The 21312-nt window shown below is 41.6% G+C and overlaps 1 protein-coding gene across 1 annotated transcript; it reads right to left on the reverse strand.

The window, feature by feature from the left end:
* Positions 1–7188: 7188 nt before the first annotated feature.
* Positions 7189–18543, reverse strand: LOC109632428 (hormonally up-regulated neu tumor-associated kinase homolog). The gene is made up of 11 exons (XM_020091693.2): positions 15750–18543; positions 14692–14814; positions 14414–14583; positions 11831–11886; positions 11556–11694; positions 11308–11435; positions 10744–10879; positions 9881–10058; positions 9703–9786; positions 8557–8854; positions 7189–8475 (listed from the first exon to the last, which is right to left on the reverse strand). Exons 1-11 carry the CDS (start codon positions 15999–16001, stop codon positions 7697–7699), a joined length of 2343 nt encoding a protein of 780 aa, XP_019947252.2. The 5' UTR covers positions 16002–18543; the 3' UTR covers positions 7189–7696.
* Positions 18544–21312: the final 2769 nt, after the last annotated feature.

The following is a 21312-nucleotide window of genomic DNA, read 5'->3' on the forward strand; positions in this document are numbered from 1 at the left end:
TCACTGTGTCTGAGGCACAAATGTTTGTGATAGTTTTTTTTAAATTTTAGTAAAGCTGAAGTTTCTTTGTTGTCCACTAGGGACCAGCATAGAGCCTTTTGTACTCAGCACTCAAGTCACTGTTGAAAACAATTACAGAGGTTATATACAGATCATGGGCTGCTGTTCACAGATAAGTAAATTAATATTGATTGTTTCACAATATCTAATTCCATTGCTTATACACATTTAATTTCTCCTCTTTGGTCCCTTTCTCCTCTCCTATGTTTTCTTTCATCCCCTCCCTTACTTCCTCTGTCCTGTCTCCTCACCTTCCTTCCGTCCTTTTTGTTTTTGTTTCGTGTCACATTTAAAAAATCTTCCCTCTCAGCACCATGAAGAAAATATGCCTCATCCCCCCCAAACAATCAGCTATAAAACTGTAGATATTTTTCACTTTCAGTGACTTCGATCTTTTTTCCCTGAGTTTTTCTCTCTTCCTCTTCCTTCCATCCATCCTCTTCCTCTGTCTCCTCATCGTAATAGTAATCATAATCCTCATAACAGTTGTGTGGCTGCTACTGACTTTATCTCTTAGACTTTATGAGGCATGATGTTTCCCAGTTTGCTCAACAGTGCTCATTTCCCACATCTGTCAACACGCAGATATTTCCATTTTGGTGGTTCCAAGTTAGGAAATCACTTCCTTCATCTCCCACTCCTCTCCCTCTGTGTGTGTGTGTGTGTGTGTTTGATTCTGTGTTATTCTCTCTCCATGTGTTCTTAGGATCCAAACATGGGTCTGCAGCTTCTGCCTCATAATTCATAAGCTGTTCAAACATTGAGGCAAACGTCTTTGTCTGTCTGTGTGTCTAAATTTCCGTACTCTGCTGTAAATATAGAAATATTGTATTAAAACCTTTACACTGTAAATATGGAAACATTTTATAAATCCTATTACTGTGTTCTAAATATGAAAACACTGCATAAATGTCATAATTGTGAGATAAATAAAACTAAATATTATGAATATTCTGTTGCATTATTTTAGCAGGTCAGAGGTTGATTTTAGGAGAGACTTTATAATCTGTCCTCTTTTAAATAAAGCTTCAATAATCCGCCTGCTTTGAACGAGCGCTGGCAGATTTAAAGCAGATTTGATGGTAGCTGGGTTGCAACAGTTGTTTTAAAGTGTCATTCAGTGATACACTGGTACTTTCAATGCCACAGAAATATTGTCCATGATGTTCAGTCAAAAACCTCTGGAAACATCATGACGACAAAGCAACTGAAACTTAGGAACATACAAAAAAGGTGACGAGGTATAGAGGCTTTACTTTTTTGGCCTGAAGCTTCTTCTCTGCAGCATGTTTGCTGTGGACCTGGCCAGGACTGGTAACCATGGTAACAGCGGAGGACCACACGAGGAGAAGATCTGACAATCAACAAAACATAGTAAAGGGTGTAGAAGTTTTCTTCCATCACTTCATGTAAAACAATGCACACAGATGGGAGGTTGTGCTAGTGGAACATGCTGCACTACACAGAGCCTCCAGCAGATGGCACTGTAGGTCCACACATGTTGTAGCCTCCAGAGATGTTGGACCCACAGCTGAGGATCAGAGGGACAGAGTCAAGACACGTTTCTGTGCACGTCTCACACATTTCTCTCTGACATGACTTTCCCAGGTTCATTTTATCGTCTTCACAGTTTGAACATGAGCTGAACTGAACACCTCGGACTCATGGGACTCCCTGTTACAGACTTCATTAGTAATTGATTGTCTGGTAGAAAACAAGAGCAAGAGAGAGAGAGAGAGAGAGAGAGTCTGTGTACAAAACATCTTTGCTGAGCTCCTGGTTAAGGTTGGTGCTCAGGTGTGAGTTGTGGTTACATTAAGGATTAGATATGAATTGGTCACAGTTAAGGTTTGTTTCATTTGTCCACAATGAAAGGAAGTCAATGCATAGTGCAAATCTGTGTGTGTGTTTTTAAGGCCGTGTGGGGATCAAGACGAAGGGGATGGAGTGTTTACTCAGAGTCAACTAAACTCTTCCATCAGAGAATATTAAAAACATTTCATATTGAATAATCCTGAGGAGAAAGTGCCAGAAATCCTCAAAGCAGCAGAATTGTTTGACGAGTTTGATGAAGACTTCTCTGTCAGAGTCGGTTTGTTTGAACCTGGAGGCCCAGCATGTCTGGGTTGGATCGGCCGTCTGTTGTGAAAGTGGAGGTGCTGAGTTGTGCCTGTCAAAACAGCTGGCAGCACATAGTGACGCTCACTTATCAGAAACATGACTCTCATCCAGCAGTGATTCATTCAAACCATGAGCTGGACCGTCCACTCATTTTCTGATCCACCTCTTTGCACGTTACAGTTTCACTTATTCCACTTGACCTTTTCCTTTATTTTACACTCTAATCATATAGTTTTATGTTCCTCGAAGGAATACACCATCAAAAGTTTCAAATGGGAAAGTTTAACTGCAGAAGAAAAGGAAAGAGGGTCTGCAGAGTCTCAAGATAATCCTTCAGCTTGCAGAACTTTTCCATCGTCCCAAACATTTTATTTATTTATTTTTGTTAAAATATAGTTGGGCTCAGCTGCAGGGGACCAAACTACAACCCTTTCAAAACCACAGTTTGAAGCCAAATGTTCCCTTTATAAAGATTTATAAATCATACTCAAATCATTTACTAAAGCTGCAGGGATCACTAATAAGTCACTGATAGATTCAAGTTGTTATCCTCCTCCAGCAGGACTGTTTTTTATCTGCAGGGCATCTACACCAGTTTTTTATAAATTTATTAATGACATGAATATCGATGACTCACCAGCTCGAGATATTTTACACAACCTGGAAACCCACTCGCCACAGATGGCTCAAGACTGATCTGTAAAGACAGAGTGATTAATGGAGCTATTACAACTTTTATAAAAGGGTTCTCATGAAGAAGAATAAACGTGGTGCTTAAAGCAACACTATGACATGGACATGTTAGACTTATTAAAATCTCAGCTGCTTTAACATCTGCACTGAAGTCCAGACATCAGCCTCATCTCCTCCGCCTCCAGAAAACTACTTCAGTCCTTCACCTTGCAAGATTCCCCTCACACTGACCATCTTTGTTTTCCTCAAAACGTCATGAACCCTGACAGGAACTCTGGCCTCCACTATAAAAAGACTCTCCTCTATTTTCTGACATCACTGTGCGCGTGAAGGTCGAGTGCTGAGGTGACGCACTGTCCCTCTGATCACTGCGTCTTTGAGTGAATTAGCTGGTGTGGATCTTGAACTGACAGTTAATCAGAGGTGGCATCAATTAAACAGTGCTTGGCTCAGGTTGCTGTGATGCTGGGCATTTTGTGTGCCGCTGACCCCCGTGACACACACACAAACACACAGTAATGGCGGGCAGCCGCAGACTAGTTAACCACCGCGCCACCCTGGGCCGCTCTCCCTGCGAGGTGACACTCAATTATGGATGACCATCATTAGAAACCAGACCCGCCGGAACACAGGCCTGCCCAGACTGACACACACACACACACACACACACACACACACACACACACACACACACACACACACACACACACACACACACACACACACACATCTACACAGAGATGGCCACAGCGATTATTCTCAGAGACACCAAAGACTATTGAAGTGCTAATGGGGTAACACCATCCATTCCAATACATAACCAGTGCTCTGTTACCTCTGTGGCCTCCAGGTGACACAAGGATCCATTTTCCACATCACTGGCATAATTAGTAAATTAAAATCAGTGTGAAATTATCATGGAAATCCAAAACTTTTTGTTTCGTTCATTTCGTTCTGGTCCATCACACGGTGATGCTGCTCCTACACTGTCTACTGCATGTGGAGGTTGACTTTCCTTTGTCCTGGTTCTTAATCCTGCATTTGTTCCATGAAGAAGCAGAAACAAAGGACACGTCCCTCATCAATCATCTGTGTGGGGATTAAGCTGCTGTACATTGAAATGATGACACAGACGAGTCATGCATCCTCAATGTGCACATACACACATCAAAGTTTCCATTTTCAGAGCGAACTCTGGCTATGTCTCTTTGTCTGCAGCCTGAGAATACAAACACACAAACACGTCACATTAACACACTGAACAAACTGGTACACGATGTCTAGATTTATATTCAACTGGACTGAATGTGGAGTTACAACCTCACAGGGCCTGGTTCAATCTTCTTAGTTTGGATAAAACAGCAAATACTTCTCTAATAATTAACCAAAGCTCAACAACAATAGATAAAACATCAGCCAAACAAGACCAGGCATGACCACATGACCAATTGCCTGTGACCACAACAGTCCGTCTCCATAGCATCTCACCTGATGGGGCATGACGATGACCCAAACTTTAACACAACCTAACCTACATTCTGCCGTTTTAGCAACTGAGAGCTGAAAGTCAGAGAGAGGATGTGAGGGGCGCTCAAACATGAGGGGGACCCTACATTGATAAAAACAAACCCCCCTGACAAACACATGATACCAAACCACATCTTTAGCAGGATTACTCAACAATTACTTAACCAATTCCCATGAAACTTGGTGGAAGGATGTATTATGGGTTGAGGAGGAACCTATTACATAATGGAGGGGATCTGGGTCAGTGGCCGGATCCAGGACTTTTTTTACTTTGTTTAACATAACACACTTCAACACAAAGGCCTGTCAGCATTGGTCCTCAGCCGGGACTGTGTAATGGCGAGTAGGGCCTTCGCTGAGGACCTCGGGTTACGACCAGACACACATGGTGTCTTTAGCGAGGAGTCTGGCTGTTGCATTTTGGACGAGCTGTAATTTATGTCGACTCTGTTGGCTCAGGCAGGTGAAAAGAGAATTGCAATAATCCAAACAAGAGGAAATGACGGCATGGACGACAATCTCCAAGTTTCTTGTGGATAAAAACACACTGATCTTTGAGTTTCCTGAGCTGCAACTGTGGCTTCATAAGGGAACTGTTGGGCCTTGGCAGAGGTTTGCACGCCACTGAGTGACAGTCTAGTTCCAATCACCAGAGATTATTTTAGTATCAAAGTGTGTAAATTTCTCCCTAAACAAAGTGCATAAACTTAAATAATAGTAAAGTAGTAAAGCTTAGGTTCGAACCTTACCACCATCCCAGTCTCCTCACACACACACACAAATTAAAAAATCTAAGATTACGAAACTTTTGGCAGAAAGTTAGTGACATGGGGCTTCATTAGCGGCCGTTGCGGTCTCCTTTAGCCGATCATAGAATTTAAGGGGGTTCTTACAAGATTATTGTTACTGTAAACCAATGCAATCAGCCGCTCTCAGGGGCCCCTCTGAGCTCAGGGCCCCTGCGTGTCCTACCCTGTTGCGACACACAAGTTCTTTAAGTTTGATCCTGAGGTCCTGAGTGAATATCTCCTGGAGTAAGATAAAGGCTCACACAGCTCCGTCCAAAGACTTGAAAGAAAAACATCTCAAGTCTCAGGAGTCAGGTCCTCCTCTTTGTGACTTGGGTCTCAAACCTTCACCTCTGTATGAACTCCTCTCTACTGTAACCCTGCTAGAAGGGGAAGAAATGACGCCACTATCGCAGCACCTGTATCCTGAGTTATTTTTGCTTTTTTTGTACTGAAGCTTTGTATTTTGTAAACAGTCTATGGTCAAGACACTGAGTGTCAGCTCAGCAGTGATCACATGGAAACATCACTGTTTGATGTCCTCGTTACAGGGACATGCCCTTCAGACAGAACACTGTAGGATGCACGTAAACACAACGGTCCACTCGCCATGAATACAGCCTTATGTGCAGCGTGCATTATTAATCTGTTTTCCATACCTTGTTTGTGAGATTGTTATGTAAGTGCACCATTCAGGTTCAGTCCTGTCAAGGTCAGCTCTCAAAGGGAGGAGGGTGCTGGATGTTTGTTCAGAGCAGAAAACACGTCTGGCATCAGAAGCAAGCCTTCTAATTTCATTGATAGGTCCTCTGCATGAGCATGAATGATATGTGTTTATGGAAATTATATCAAACATTTACTTGAATAGTTTCTGGGTTGCTTGTTTAAAGTAAAGCGCTCTTGTATTTCTTTGAGCTTACTCAACTGTCTGTGCTACTCGCGTTTAGTGTATCGCTATTGTGCAGTGTGATTGTCTGTGTTTGTCTGATACAGTATCAGAGCTTACTGGTTCATATCACTAAGTTAAGTAGCTAGAAAGGTAACTGGAGTGGGGGATGTATCCACTTCAGTGGGTTCAATCTGTCTTCATTGGGCACACACAGAAAATGCATGTCACCAATATACCCACACACACGCACACATACACACACAAAAACTTGAAAGTATCAGATAACAGGACCTGAATAATTGAGCAGCCCAGAAGAGCGCCATCAGGCAGCAACCAGATTCTTCCACATCTTTGCAGCGCACCAGAATATTAATGATCCAGAGACGGTGGCAAAGAGAGAGTGTGTGAGGGACGAGACACTCGTCAGAGATTTGAGAGCAAGATTGTGGACCCTTTTGGCATCAATTAGCTTTGCACTTGTACGTCAATTCCTTTAGTAAACACATCTGACACCCTACTAATGGTCTTGTTAAATCCTGGCTGTGTTCTTATTGAAATATATGAAAAATGCTCAATGTAAACTTCATTCTAAAAGTTTGTTTTTTTTAAAATAAAGTTTAGATTGTTGCAATGTTTTGATGAATTGGCCGTTTTGTTGATTTTCCATAATATAACACTACAAATCATAACTGAAGAAGAGGCAACTCCTCAGTTCACTCAACAAATTGTTTTAGGAGCTCTGATAAATCCTGAGTAGTTAACATTGAAAATGACAAGTAAAGTCTCCTGTGTAGTTAAACTGCAGCCTAATGTAGAAAAGCATGCCATTGCTACTTTATTCTCTTTAGCACGTGTTTGATGGTAATAGTAAATAGACGGTATTCACAAGGAGCCTTTCCAGTCTAATCAACCACAGAAAGCACTTTAGAGTAAATCACATTCACCAGTTCACACACACAATCATACAGTGCATATACACACCAGTCATACAATGAGGCACAGCCATCAGGGGCAATTTGGGGTTTAGTATCTTGCCCAAGGACAAGAAGCCGTGATTGAACCATCAACCTTCGGGTTCAAAGTCCCATAACAAGAAGTTGGGAGTAAGAATTGAGACCTTTTGTTTTTACTTTCACTTTCAATGTTGGTACAAAAATGTGGTTAAGAACGGTGAATACAAACAGAACCATGAGTCATGGTGCATCTTGCACTTCACATTGTGCTGGGAGGAACATACCATGTTGAAAAAAAAAAGTCTTGAAGGCCATCTTTGAATTGAGGAGCTTAGTCTGAGTTTACATTTTTGGCACTGCAGCATATAAACTGTACATACTGTGTTGTTTGGGAGGGAGCCTTGTGGATGAGTGATGCATGACTGGAACAGTAGAAGTGGTGGATATTAGCATAGCTATCTTTTTGTAGCTGCAGTTTGCACATTTTTCAGGTCTCTGCACAGTCTGAATATCTTAGTACTCCATACGTTGCAGCTTTAACTACTGTCACTACATTTCATAAGTAGCCTCCTCTGTCGGCCATGTTTACAAGCTGGTATTTCTGATTTACTTACGACCTGTCCTTGTCAAACAATGCTGCTCTCTCATGTCGTCCTATCTGTGTGTCAGTAGTTCATACTGTGTAGCTGGCTCTTCTTGTCACTTTTCCCCTGCAGGGCAGCAGGTAACAGCGGCAGGTTCAGGTCTGCCACCCGACGCTGGAGAGACGGCCGTAACTGAACCGAGTTCCTCTTTGCTCCACTCATCACTCCTCCTGCTGTCCCTCTCTCTCCTCCTGCTCCTGCTGCCAACAAGTCTCTCCTCTTCCCCCTCTCCTGTCTCAGGCTCTTGATGACAAGAGTGTGCTGTCTCTGCGAGGGGAAGGTGGGGGGTTTAGAACCATTGACCAGGAGTCCTGGGGGTCCAGGTCGCGTCAACCCCACCCACGTCATCTTCCTGCCTCTTCCGTCTTTTAGCCCCACATTGCGCAATCGTGGCAGGAGGGCGGAGGGGGACATCTGGGTAGTTTCCATGGAGCCCAGGTGGACTCTGTCTGAGGAGTGTGTGGCGTGTGTGTCGGCCTCCAGAAGCATCCTGGGAGAGATGCCATTCTTCTCCGACGAATAGAACGTCTGCAGCTTCTCCAGTCGCTCGTTGATGCTCAGGTGATGAGAGTGGTCATCCTGGTGGCGTTTGTCATGGAAACAATCTGACACAGGGTCTGTCGCCCCGTCCGACCGAGTTGTCCTGAGCAGGTGTGTGTGTCGGACTGGTCTCACCGGGCTGTTGTCTCGAATTGGCTCAACTGGGAGGGGGACTTGGCAAGGGGCAGAGTCGCAGAGTTGAGAGGCAGAGCTTTTAGGGGGAGAGAGATGGACGAGTTCCCGTTCTCTAAACACAGACACTGGAACATAAAAGTATACAGATAAAATATGTCACACACTGTGCATGTGTGCAGAATCATTTCTGTACAATGAATCCTTACCCTCAGGAAACAGTGTCTCTCTTGTGTCTATGGAAATGGCGATCTCCTCATCAGTCGCCCCATCTCCAACAGACACAGGGGCAGAAGAGGGTGAGGGAAGGCAAGGGGGTATTGAGGGTGAGGCAGAGCGTGGTAGCTGGGGCAGAGAGGGAGAAGGAGGGCGGTTCTCATCATCGCCTCTGTTGTTCTTACGGTGAAGGTCCTCAGTCTTTCTCCTGTTGCTCTGACATCCAGTTGCCTGTTGGGCCCTCAGAGGTCTGCTGGAGTGCTTTGAGCCTTTTTCACTGCTTGGTTCATTCTAAAAAAGCAATGACACTAATGTGACAGTTGTCATCTAAGGGACCTTTGTGGTATGTTGGTTGATTCGTTCTAATACAGCCACAACATTCCCTCTGCTTGGATCATAAAGATGGATTATGTGTTCCCACGTCCTCCCACATATCCAGAAATGAAGCTAAAATATCCTGGATACAAACGCAGCCATGATGACGAGCAGTAAACAGTAGTGATCATGGTACAGTATCAAGGTCCCACCGATTCACAAGCTCAACCACTCATGAGTCAGTGTCAAGCCAGTCAAGGTACAAGTTTCATTGAGCAATGCAGCTTTTGATTGTATTTGATAAAATAAAAAAAGTTTTCTATATTTGTCTCCAGAGTTTGAATGTAAAAGTTCACATACATAGAAAATTTAAAAGATTTACCTTGAAATTACAAAGAAAAAAATTTAATTGTTAGCATGGACACAAGTCTTTAAACTATGAGCAACATTATTTTGACAATTATTGTTATTTTAAATGAATTTGAATGTAATTTATGGAAGCAGAACAGATACTATAAAATAGCACAGCCATTTTCTTGTTTAAAAATGAAAAATAAATTTTATTTGTATTTACTGGAATAACACTTAAAATAACAGGAAACTACCATAAGAATGTAAGTTTTACAATCTGCAGTAACAGTGTAACAGTGCCAGGTGTCCGGCTAATATTTAATTAAAAATATATATTTTTTACCCAAACTGAGACCCAGACTAAACACCTTGATGGTTTACTCGTGTACATCAGACTTAATATAATAAAGGAATAGTACTTTAAAATCCCTTAGTGAAACCATATCAATGTTTACTGACAATGTCAGTGTTACCTGTTGGTGAGTCTTTGATTCTGTGTTATTCTTCTCTCTCCATGTGTTCTTACTGGGAAGACTCCAGTCATTGGTCTGCAGCTTCTGCCAAATCAATCATTAGTTGTTCAGATGTAGAGGCAAACATCTTTCTTTGTGTGCGTGTGTGTGTGTGTGTGTATATGTGTGAGTTGTGAACCTTGCTGGCCTTGGCTCCTTTCTGGTTCCTGTTGAGCTTGTTGAGCAGCAGATGATATGAGGCCATGATGGCGGATGGCCGGTTGGTGGTGAGCGTGTGAATGATTTCAGAGTGGGAGTTGCCCAGCGTCTCTGTCATGTATGCCAACACGGACGAGTTGAGATCCTCTGCACACAGGCTGGGAAATAAAAACAGAGAAGGAGGGGGAAACTTTTACAAAGAAATAGGGTGAAAAGTGAATCGGAGAGAAATGGAATGTGTCCTTCAGGATCTGTTGTTAATGAATAAGTGACAACTAAAGGATTATGGTTGAGAGCAGTCTGGGGCTGGAACGGTTATTCTCTTTATGTGGATTTCAGAAGACACATTATTGCCAGGAGGAGCCATATATGATTACATTTCCACTCTGCGTAAAGTGATAAAAGCCTTTCAGGCATGCTCTAATATACAAAACTGTTACCCTACTGACCACAAAAAATTTCATTTTGTTAAAAACCCGCAGTGATTTCCTTCTTTGTTCTTGTTCCCACATTGTAATGTTGCTGCAGAACTTCCCGAGGCGTCTTTGTGTCTCACAGTATACTACTTTTACTTAGGTTACAAAGGGTCAATACATAGAAGAGGATTTACATATTAATGCAGTAAATGCCATTCTTTATAAGAATATTATGGCTAAACATTACATATCTTTCAAATTTTAGATGAAGATATACTTAGAAAATATGTGATAGAACTTTATTTTCAGTAAATATTCTACCAAATAAGTTTTTAAAAATATGTAATTTCACTACAACGTATCTGTTGTCTCCTGGTGAGTTTGTAGACACTATACGTAAAAGTTCAGTCATACATTAGATGTCGACCTGTTTTTATGAGAGAGTGTGTGCAGTGGTCTCTTGGCATATCCCTCGTTGATCCATCTCTCCTCCATCGCAGCTCTGACACTGGGTCTCTTGGCTGGATCTGGCTCCAGCAGAGACAACGCGAATGACACGGCACCTGCAGCAGGAGAACAGATGCATCAGAGTATTCACAGGACGTCAGTGGATGAAGTGATGTAACGTTTGTTTTTATCAGAATTTTTGATTCAGTGATTTCTGCATTTGTTTTGGTGTAATGCCTTATGATTGATGAGGAGCACTTTTAACGCTAATTCAAAATAACATTTTTATAATACCCATATAGAATTATTGGACTCTGCTACTTGAAGTTTTTGTATTTTTTCCTCACCCTGTAAGCTATCTCGACTTGCACTGTATTGTTGTTGTCTCTGAAAGTTGGCATGGATGTATCAGATGTCCATCTGTGGCAGTGATACAGCTGCTAATCTGATCTTGTCACAGTTTCACAGCATCAGAGCTGAGCTGGTTTTCCTCGCAGTAACAGGAGCTCTGTTTGTTTGTGTGGGAGGTGAAAGGTGGAGCTACCTTTGCTGACGTCACTGGGGATGCTGCTGATGTCTCCGTTCACCATCTTCTGGTGAAGCTGCTTGATGTTGAACGGCTCAACAGCAAAGGGCAAAGTTCCCGTCAGCATGGCAAACATGCTCACACCTCTGCACACAAACACACGGAGAATGTGCACCAACACATTTATATTATCCATACACAGCATCATAACAAGAAAACAGCCTTTTCAAATATCAACTCCAAGCCGCGCAGACTTTATGACTTACACGGACCAGACGTCCACTTTGGGTCCGTACTTCCTGTGAGCGAGCAGCTCGGGGGCTGCGTAGGCGGGACTTCCACACTGGGTGTTGAGGAGCTCCAGAGACAGCGACTCTGCCTTCAGAGTGTTACTCAGGCCAAAGTCTGTGTGAGACAGCATCATTTCTCCAATGGGCTTCTGTTTACTGCACATTTACAGACGCCCAACATGGCTACAATTCTACAATACCCTGAACAGTCACTGTCGGTCAAACGCCAGTGTAGAAAGATTTCAACATACCCACAATCTTTATGTTGTTATGTTCGTCCAGCAAGAAGTTTTCAATCTTCAAATCTCTGCAGAGGAAAAGAAGAGAGACAACAGCTGGTTGCAAAGTGTGGTTCATTGCAGAATTTGAGTTTAATCCTACACAAACTTTTGAAGTTATTTTTCCCCTAGAGGTTCGTGTGTTGGAGCAATTTTCTTGGATGTCCCAGGTGGTTGTTAAATTTAAGCTTTGCTAAGCTTTTCTGTGTATTCATAGGAGATGGGACCAGACCGGACCCACAGCAGAACAGGAAACCCCAAGCTAAATTCAGGTGTGGGTAGAGCTCAAGCATTAAAAACATTGTTGAAAAATACTTTACCCTTGGTTATTTTGTGGTTATTTTGGAAATTAGTTTGCTTTTGACTCTTAAATTCTCGGTACAAATGAAGTCAAAGTGCTGTTCTCCACTTCCTTGCTGTTCTCGTTATCTTGTTCACCTGGAAAAGTTGCCTCCTCAAGAATTGCTACTGACCCTGCTGCCTGCTTTAAAACCACCAAGCTAAATGAAAATCTGCAGTTAGGAGAGAGAAAGAGAAAGAGAAAGAGATCCTCTATAAAATACAGCTTGGAAATCAACCATGCCTTCATCTAACCAACAGACACTTCAGGTCCCAACAATCCAGAGAACTTCGCTCACACGACCCGAAGGAAAGTTCAAAGAATGAAAAAGAGCGATAGCAGACGTTGTAATAAAGGAGAAAATTTATGCGGTAAACCTACTGCATGTGGGTGGCAGGAGGTGGGTTCAAGTGCAAATTTTCCATTTATTTCCAGTTTAATCATCTCTGTGTGGGACTTTGTTGGAGAGTTGTGTATGAGGACGTGGGTGTGTGTTCAAGACAGAGAGAGGTGCTACTGAAGGGCTGAGAGCGACATCGTTGAGGGACTTCATTAGAGAGGAAGTCCATGATGTTGTGATGATGTGTGAATCATGGCGCCGGCGCAAGATGATGAGGTCATTGCCTGGTAATCACATTCCCACCTTCAGAGGAGCCAAGGTCTTAAACCCAAGCCCCGAGCTGCGCGTGTTGTGTGTGGTTACAGCTTAAGTGTGCGTGTGTGTGAGACTGTTGGGTCTCTAACACCTACACATACTAAAACGAATAAAATGCCACTAAAATAACAGCGACTCCCACACTGCTCTGTGCCAGACATTGACTTTCTTGCAGTTTCCTCGTCTGTAAAACTATTAATGCCCTGTAAACTACTGAGTGCCCTGTTCTAACAAGTGTGTTTATATGTTTTTGAATCTATACGGTCTAACCGTAACATCCACCATGCAACAAACAGCTACTGTTCAGAGGTAGGTCAACAGTTGAAGGCCTCACTTTTTGGACTCTTTGGTTTGTATTCTCCACCTTGGCCAATAATCATAAAAATAATATTCTGTATTTATATAGAGCTTTTCTAAGTCTTGATGACCACACAAAGTACGTTACATTACAGTTTTACCATTCACCCACTCACATGCACATTCATACAGAGCATCTATGTGGGGCTGGGGATTGAGCCCCAGATAAACATGATGAAATCAAGACAAACCCTGCATTACAGTTTCCCGATCTGCTTATCACTACTATCACTACCTGCTGGTCCAGTGAGCACATCCACTCCTTCTTCATCGTTATAAAATGCACAAAATTATCCAGAGAAATATACAAATACAATTTTACAGTTTCAAAGTTAAAGACTAAGATGCCAAATGTCGTCATCAGTGCTTAACTCAAAAGTCCAATGTGTGCTGGAGGATTAAACTCTCAATATCCCTCTTGTGTGAATTACGTATTGGACCAGGACTTGCTTCCAAACTAGTTGCGTTAGAAAGAATCCTGTTGAAAAGTTCAAATTTAAGCTGAAACCTTTTTCCTTTCCAGCAGGTCAATGTGAAAACAGCTTTTTATAGTTAAACTCAACACAAACAGTCCATTATTTTTGCACAGTGATGCTCAATCATCCAAATGCGGTAACTATCAACAAAAACTATGGATGGGGTCTTATTATTAAAAGACTTAATGTCTAAAACACTTAACAATTTTATAGCAGATTTATTTTAATATCTAGATGCATTTACAGCTGCAAATCAACATATCACTTCCTACTTACTAGATACTTCTACAAATACTGTAGAAGTTTAGTTCCACTAAAGTATTTTATAAGTAAGGTCTGTTTACAAGGATATGAACAATAGGGGAAAAACAAGCTCACTTGAGAGGTTTTAAAGAGCCGTTGTTTTTTAAATTATTATATTTGTTGAAGGTCTTCTTGATAATTACAGCATAAAACAGGGCTGCAAAAGTGTAGAATGCAATAAATAAGTATAAATATGAATGAGACCAGACCTTTAATTAATTTTCAAGTCTAAGCAAATGACTAAAAGCGTTGTGGACAAAGTGGAAATAAGTTGAAATGAATCTCATACCAATCATAACAGAGACTAATGAAGTAAAGTCATTAGAAGATGCCTCTTTTAAGGGGTTTTCTTTAATTGAGTAATAAATAGGAGAACTGAACATTGTGTCCATGCTCTGTGTGTGTGTGTGTGTGTGCAGTCTCACCTGTGTACGATGCCATGTTTGTGCAGGTGCTCCACTGCAGAGAGGATCTGTCGGGTGTAGCGTCGCACCTCCCTCTCCTCCAGCCTCTTCCTCTCACAGATCCTGTCCATCAGGTCTCCTCCTGCACACAGCTCCATGGCCATGTAGTAGCTGTTCTCTGTCTCCAGAGTCTGACACAGACAGTTGTGTTTAACTAACTGGACTAAATTAATCAACAGTAATTAAAATCTACATTTAACACACAAAATTAATTAGACTTATTTATTAATCCACTTTACCTCCAGCAGGACTACAATGTTAGGATGTCGGACCATCTGATGAATACGAGGTTCCCTCTTCATGTTCTTCAGCACATACGAGTCCTGCCGGGCTTTTTTCTTATCAATCACCTTAATGGCCACCTAAACACACGCACGCGCACACACACACATACACACAGTAATTAAATGTCATTTTTACCTTAATGTAATCAAAAGAAAGATTCAAGAGGTACTTTCAGGAGGTTATATTTAAATGTTCTCAGTGCTGGAGTCTAAATCTTTGGTGACTGACAACAATTTCCTCACAAGATAATGATGATGTGATTTTTATTGAAAATCCTTCACTTTTTTCAGATGACTGTAGTTTGTCTGAGATAATGCATCAGGTAAACACTTGGGCATGATGGTGAATAATTGGCAGACTCGAATGGACTCAGCTTCGGTCACCATTTTATTATTAATTAATATTGTATTTGTGGAAATGTGTCAAATAAATATGTGGTGTTCTGTAATTTTAAAATGAAAAGATCTCAATGCATATAACACATATAGTGCGTGTGTGTTTGCGTATATGCAGACTTCACCTCCACCTGCAGAGGGAAACAAGGATTAAGAGCAAACACCCCTGGAGATGAGTTTGGTCACTGCTATGGCAACCAGGTCAAATACACATGAGCCACGGTCAGGGACTCAGTGACCGATTAAAAGAAAGCTAAATATAAATGCGCTCGTACGCACACAAATCACAACTGGAACTTCGATTATTTGATCAATATTGTTTTAAATCCGCTCAACAAAAATGTTTGTTCTTGTAAAAGTCTCTTTCAGTCATGGAAATGTTGTATGAAGTATCATATAAATATATGTTGTTCTGACAAAGACTTTGTAAACATGACAAGAATAATAACAGGCTGCTGTTTTCTGCAAACTCAAATGAGTATAATTATCAGTTACAAGTTGTAACCATGTAATTGTGTGGTGTGTGTGTGTGTGAGATGTCTTCCTTTGCAAGTGTCCCTCCCCTGAGCTGAGTCATTTCATGTCTCTTCATGATCACGATCAAATCATGCACTGACCTTTTCTCCTGTGCCGATGTGCAGCCCCTCCATGACTTTGGCAAATGAGCCCTTGTTGATCATTTTGCCCACCAAGTAGGATCCCACCCGTTTGGAGTGTGGGAAGCTCCGCAGCAGCTCCCTGGGGACCTTCAGAGAGGGTAGAGACAGCCTCTCCCGCTCCAGCGGTGAGGCTTCCCACTGGGACACTCCTTCGCCTCCCCCCTCTGCCACCATGTCCTCCGGACTAGGCTTCACTGTGGCGGCTGGCATCCCAGAAAGGGTCCGGGCCCCATGTGGCTGCCTCTTACACTCACAACCAAATCCAAAAACAGTTCTGACCTTGTTCAACACACATACTAACACACTCAGACGTACACAAACACACACACCCAATGGTTTGTTTGACTTAATATGCTGCTAAAAATAAAGATGTGATCCAAGTCCCTCTTCAGGAGCAGGTGTGTGTCCTTGGCAACAGATTTCTGTATCCTTCCACTATAAGATATAAGATAAGTAATTCCATTACTCCAGGCCGTTTGATAGATGACTCCTCTTTTCTTCTTTGTTTGTTTCACCTTTAAACAAGTACAGGTGCCTTAAAAGTGTCTCTATCTCCATCCAACTGGCGTCTCTCTCCTTTTCTCACTCCGTCTCTCTCTGCTGGGTAGTGGATGATTAACCGTTGTGTTCTTAGGTCAGCTCCAGTGATGAGGAGGACATTCTACACCATAATTACCCCCCCGCTGCACACACTAAGGTACACACAGATACTCCCGGTTACACAGTAACCATTGAAACTTCCTTACTTTACTTCCTGGGTTATCTAAATTCTGTTTAATATTTCTGTCAGTTTCAGTTTATAACTGACATGATCAAGTTTCTTTATTGTGAGAACAAATCTTTTGACACAAAGACGTGGACAGGTAGGTAGATGAGAACAACGGTGCTGGTATTCTTGCAGTATTCTTACTAGAGGACTCCAGTAGAGGGCACACCACAGAGATACAGAAATCAGACTAAAGATTATAGAGCGCTCACTAATCTTTCTGCCACTTCTGGATTCAGGAAGCACAAAGCAGCCATTTTGCGTGCACATACACATACGGCAACAACAGCAAGTATATTGTTATCCTATATGGGGTCACAACCTGAAGAAGTTTAAATCCTACAAACTTTTAATCACCATCATCATCTGTGACCAAACACCTTCACCTGGTGATTCTGCTTGTACACTCATTATCTACAGTCGCCTTCAGGAAGTATTCACACCCAGTTTCCAAAACTCCATTAATGCCATATTATAATGCTAAAAATTTCCCTGGTGCCAGTACCATTACAACTACTAACATCACTGTTGACCTCTGCAAGGTAATTATCTTTTGTTAGGCCAAGACAGGTCAGAGGTCAGAGTCAACAACAGATCAGCCCCCCTGCAGCCGGTGAGGATTCAGTATCTACACATGGGATTTAGTATCTCTGTCAACAACCCTTCAGCGAGGCAGAGTTCTGCTGGTCTCTGACCATGAGAGCCAATTATGGTTTTCTTTTTTTTATTCAAACGGCGTGTTTACATTGTAACACTCATCATTTTGAAGTAGAAACCAAAGTGGAGATGGAGTGTTATTGACTCAGTGATATAATGCTGGCAGGAGGTATTGGAGCCACAGCATTATGACAGTGATGACCAATGGAAAGCAGCGTGAGGTTTTGCGTTGATGAACGATGGCTCGCAATGAAGTGTGTCTGCTTTTCTGCTACTGTCTGTATTAAAGTGCGTGTGTGTGCTCGTCAGGGTCAGATTGCAGTGTGTTGGTGCTCAATTCTTCCTCACTCAGCTGATGAAAGGAGGGATAGAGCCTTATATCCATCATGTAATCCAATACACTCACACTTGAAAAAACACATGCACACATGCACACATGTACACACACACACACACACACACACACACAAACCTTACACAACCTTTAACTGAGTGACTGCAGTGACGCTTCTGATGTTACCTAATTTCGTTTTAAACATGTTGCTACTTAGCATTTAGAGAAAACACACATTTGTGTCAGCCATGACAGTGAACTTGCTTTTCTTACGCATTCAGCCTCCGTTTAACTTAGTGAATTCAATGAAACCACTTTTTCAACTGTTTTGAAAACTTGTTATGAGCTGATCTCAGCAACATTGACCACCTCAAGTCCAAACTGCCTAAGCTATAATGAAACAAGACCCACAGGACATAGAAAACATCCATTCTGTACACTGGTGTGTCAACTGATTTTCCAGAATATTCTGAAATGAGCAGCAGAGCACAGAAAAAGTCAACTATTGGTGGTTTCACATCATTAGAATCCAAACTACTGTGAAAACATCCCCTAAAAACTGTAAGAAAATCATTAATTTTCCTACATAAGTCAAATATCACATTTTAATCTGTCTCCTCTTGTTTGTGTTCATATGCCAGGAGGCCTACACTTCATACATGGGTCTAAAGGCCTATGTGTGCGTGCATGTCTGTGTGTGTGTGTGTGTGTGTGTGTGTGTGTGTGTGTGAGAGGAGGTGTCACCCTCCCTAATGCCAGCCAATGGTTTCAAGCTGTATCTGATGCACTGGAAAGACACAGAAGGAAGAAAACAGGAGAAGAAAACAGAGGAGTGAGTGAAAAACAAACAACAATAGAGGATGAATGAGAGGGAGAGAACCAGAGCTTCACAGCTGGAACAACTTCATAATGTGAAATAAACACACCTTGGGAGGTTTTTATATATCCTCAGTCATGCCTTGTTTAAATGTTTTGCGAAGGCTTTTCTGTGTGTGTGTTTGTGTGTGTGTGTGTGTGTGTGTGTGTGTGTGTGTGTGTGCGCATGCGTTCGTTGATGTGAGTGTTTCCATGGTTGAGAGAAGGTCATTAACCACATTTGTATGTGTGATGGGTGTATATGTGTAAGAAAGTACAAGTGTGTGTGTGTGTGTGTGTGTGTGCATGTTGTGGAGACCTAAATCTGTTTACACAGTCACATTATGGGAACAAAAGCAAGTCTCTATAACGTAAATCATTAAATGTTAAAGTGAAGACAGGTTTTTAAGGTTAGGTTGAGGTTTAATTTAGGTTTAGGTTAGGCAAGCAGTAACTCTGGTAAGAGTAAGTCTCCAGGAAATCAACGTAAGTCAATGTAATGTCTTCTGAAGTCATAGAGAATGTGTGTGTGTGTATGTGTTTGTATGTGTGTGTGTGTGTGTGTGTGTACATAAAAGCACACATTTGCAAGCCGTTTCTCAAAGGATTGTGAACATGCTTTTGCAGATACAATATGTATTTGCATCTACACATGGACATACATAAGCCTCATTTGCTTATTGTGTAATTGTTATTATGCTTGTGTGTGTGAGTGAGTGAGAGAGTGAGTGTGTGTTGCGTTGCGTTGGTGCAGTGGAATGCTGGCTTGCCTGTAGGACTTGGCGAGCTTCTTGGCGGTCACATTAAATGAGAAGAGAAACCCCCTTCTGCTTCCTGCCTGTAATAAATGGATCCCCAGCAACCATTAAGGCATATTTTAACACCAAATAACTCCCCGAAACCACACTAGAGCAGACAGAGCTGACCCCCACCCTCTCACCATCTCTCACTCCGTCTCCTTCTCTTTTCATTTCTCAAATCCACTCTGTTGCTTTTACACAAGAAAAGAGCAAGAAGCTAAAAGTTAAAATAATCTTTTGGTGCCAGAGCGTGATGTATCTAACAGTTATACCTTGCAGGCTGTTGAGTGTTTAATAGAAGTTATGACTCTTTGACAGTTTCAGTAAATGAGCAGCAGTGGCTCACTAAAGTTACATTCAACCTGTTGCATTCAAGTGAAACGACCGTCTCCTCTGTCATGACTGTCACAACTAGGCAGTAAAGAACTGAGGCTTTGTATGAATGTGTGAAAAGAAGAACTGCCTGACAGAAATAAAAGATTCTTGGGTAAAGTGAACCTCTCATTTAAATCATTCTTAGACTGCATATTACACATAGGCAATATGACATATTGAGACTGGAGGGGAATATGTAGGGGACATTTATGACAAAATACTGAGTGATCTTCTTGTAGGAAGAAGGTTCCTGGTTCGATCCACCAGAGACTGTCACAGGGTCCTTGAGCAAGACACTGATCTGCTCATGCTACGTCATCAGCCTATGAATGAGAGTGTGAATGAGACATTCATTGTGAAGCACTTGCACTGGTTGATTGAAAAGAAAAGTGCTCAATAAATGCAGACCATCTAACACCCTACTAATTAAATGGTTATAATTATGATTTGAATATTATAATATGAATAGGTTCAAAGTTGCAGTTCATAATTATCACAATTATTTGAATACCGTTATACTGACTTCACTGTAAGTCTCGTGTTTGTTTTTCTGATCTCTTGATCAAGTCTTAGGAGTTATGAATGAGTTGGAAAACATGGCTCAGCTAAAGAAGATAACTCAAACACTGGTGTCTTTCACTAACATGTAACAGTCCTGGAACTGCTTAAAAAAGCAGGGAGCTGGTTTAGTCTTGTAAAAATGTGATATATTCCCACTATGCCTGTGATGGAAACAACAAATTGGAGTATTATAGGTTGGCATAATATATTTGATATTGTCCTCCTCTCTTAAGTTTTCCAGAGCTGCTGTTCCTGTCTGCCCTCTAGTGGAAACAACAGATTGACGCAAGGACACTGCTCTTAAATCCAACAGCTTGACTGAAGGAAAACATTTGATCAGTAGATGAACAGAAAATGAGCCATTTCTCCCTGTGTTGCTCCTCTCTGCCTCACTGTGTATCTGAAGGAAACTAATTTGCATATGAATTTCCAGGTGAAGCACCAGTAAAGCCATATCCTGAATGATCAATTATCAAATTAAGACTTGTGGAGTATTGGGATCTTGTATCCAAGTGCTAACAAAAAAAAGACATGTATATGTCTTGATTGCATTATAATGTCCAACTGGAGTTTTCACAACATTTTGCGACATTTACATAAGACAGAAAATTGGAAAATTAGAGAGGAAACCCCCAAATTGTTACATAGTACCATCGTACATTAAATTATTTCAGGTTGGAGTTTTCATACTGGAGAAATAATGTTGAATGTAATGGCATAGTGCAGGGGTTCTAAAAGTGGGGCCCGGGGACCTGTAAGGGTCCTTGGTGGTTTCTAGGGGGTCCCTGGCAGAAGGTGGGGTATTATTCATTTTCACTATAATTTCATCCATATATCATACATTTGTAACACACTGATGAAATGTGTGAATTCCATACAAGTCCTGTAATAAAACATCTAAGACCCCAAATCTTGTCAAATGGGAGTCTGTTGTCTAATTGGTCAGATAAAGGGTCCTTGAGGTGTACACTGGTGGAGGTGGACGTAATGATGTGTGTATGCTCTTATCAACAGGAATATGAATGGAATATTCAATTAACAACTCATGTAAACAATGTAATCAACATAATGTCTCATTCTGCATAACGGTAATTGACAGAATATCAGTCCCACATCAGGAAAGCTGTTCTTCTCTGGAAAGAAAATCACACAGAGAAATAACTTATACATGAG

Source organism: Paralichthys olivaceus, chromosome 19 (genome assembly GCF_024713975.1).
Source record: "Paralichthys olivaceus isolate ysfri-2021 chromosome 19, ASM2471397v2, whole genome shotgun sequence".
NCBI lineage: Eukaryota > Metazoa > Chordata > Actinopteri > Pleuronectiformes > Paralichthyidae > Paralichthys > Paralichthys olivaceus.

Excerpts from the sequence above, each read along its gene's own strand:
- LOC109632428 (XM_020091693.2), bottom strand. The coding sequence starts at position 16,001 with ATGCCAGCCGCCACAGTGAAGCCTAGTCCGGAGGACATGGTGGCAGAG. Across the intron at positions 11,887-14,413 it reads AAACATGGCATCGTACACAG|AGATTTGAAGATTGAAAACT; the intron begins GTGAGACTGCAC and ends TTTCCTCTGCAG. Across the intron at positions 11,436-11,555 it reads AAAGTGGACGTCTGGTCCGT|AGGTGTGAGCATGTTTGCCA; the intron begins GTAAGTCATAAA and ends GTTTGTGTGCAG.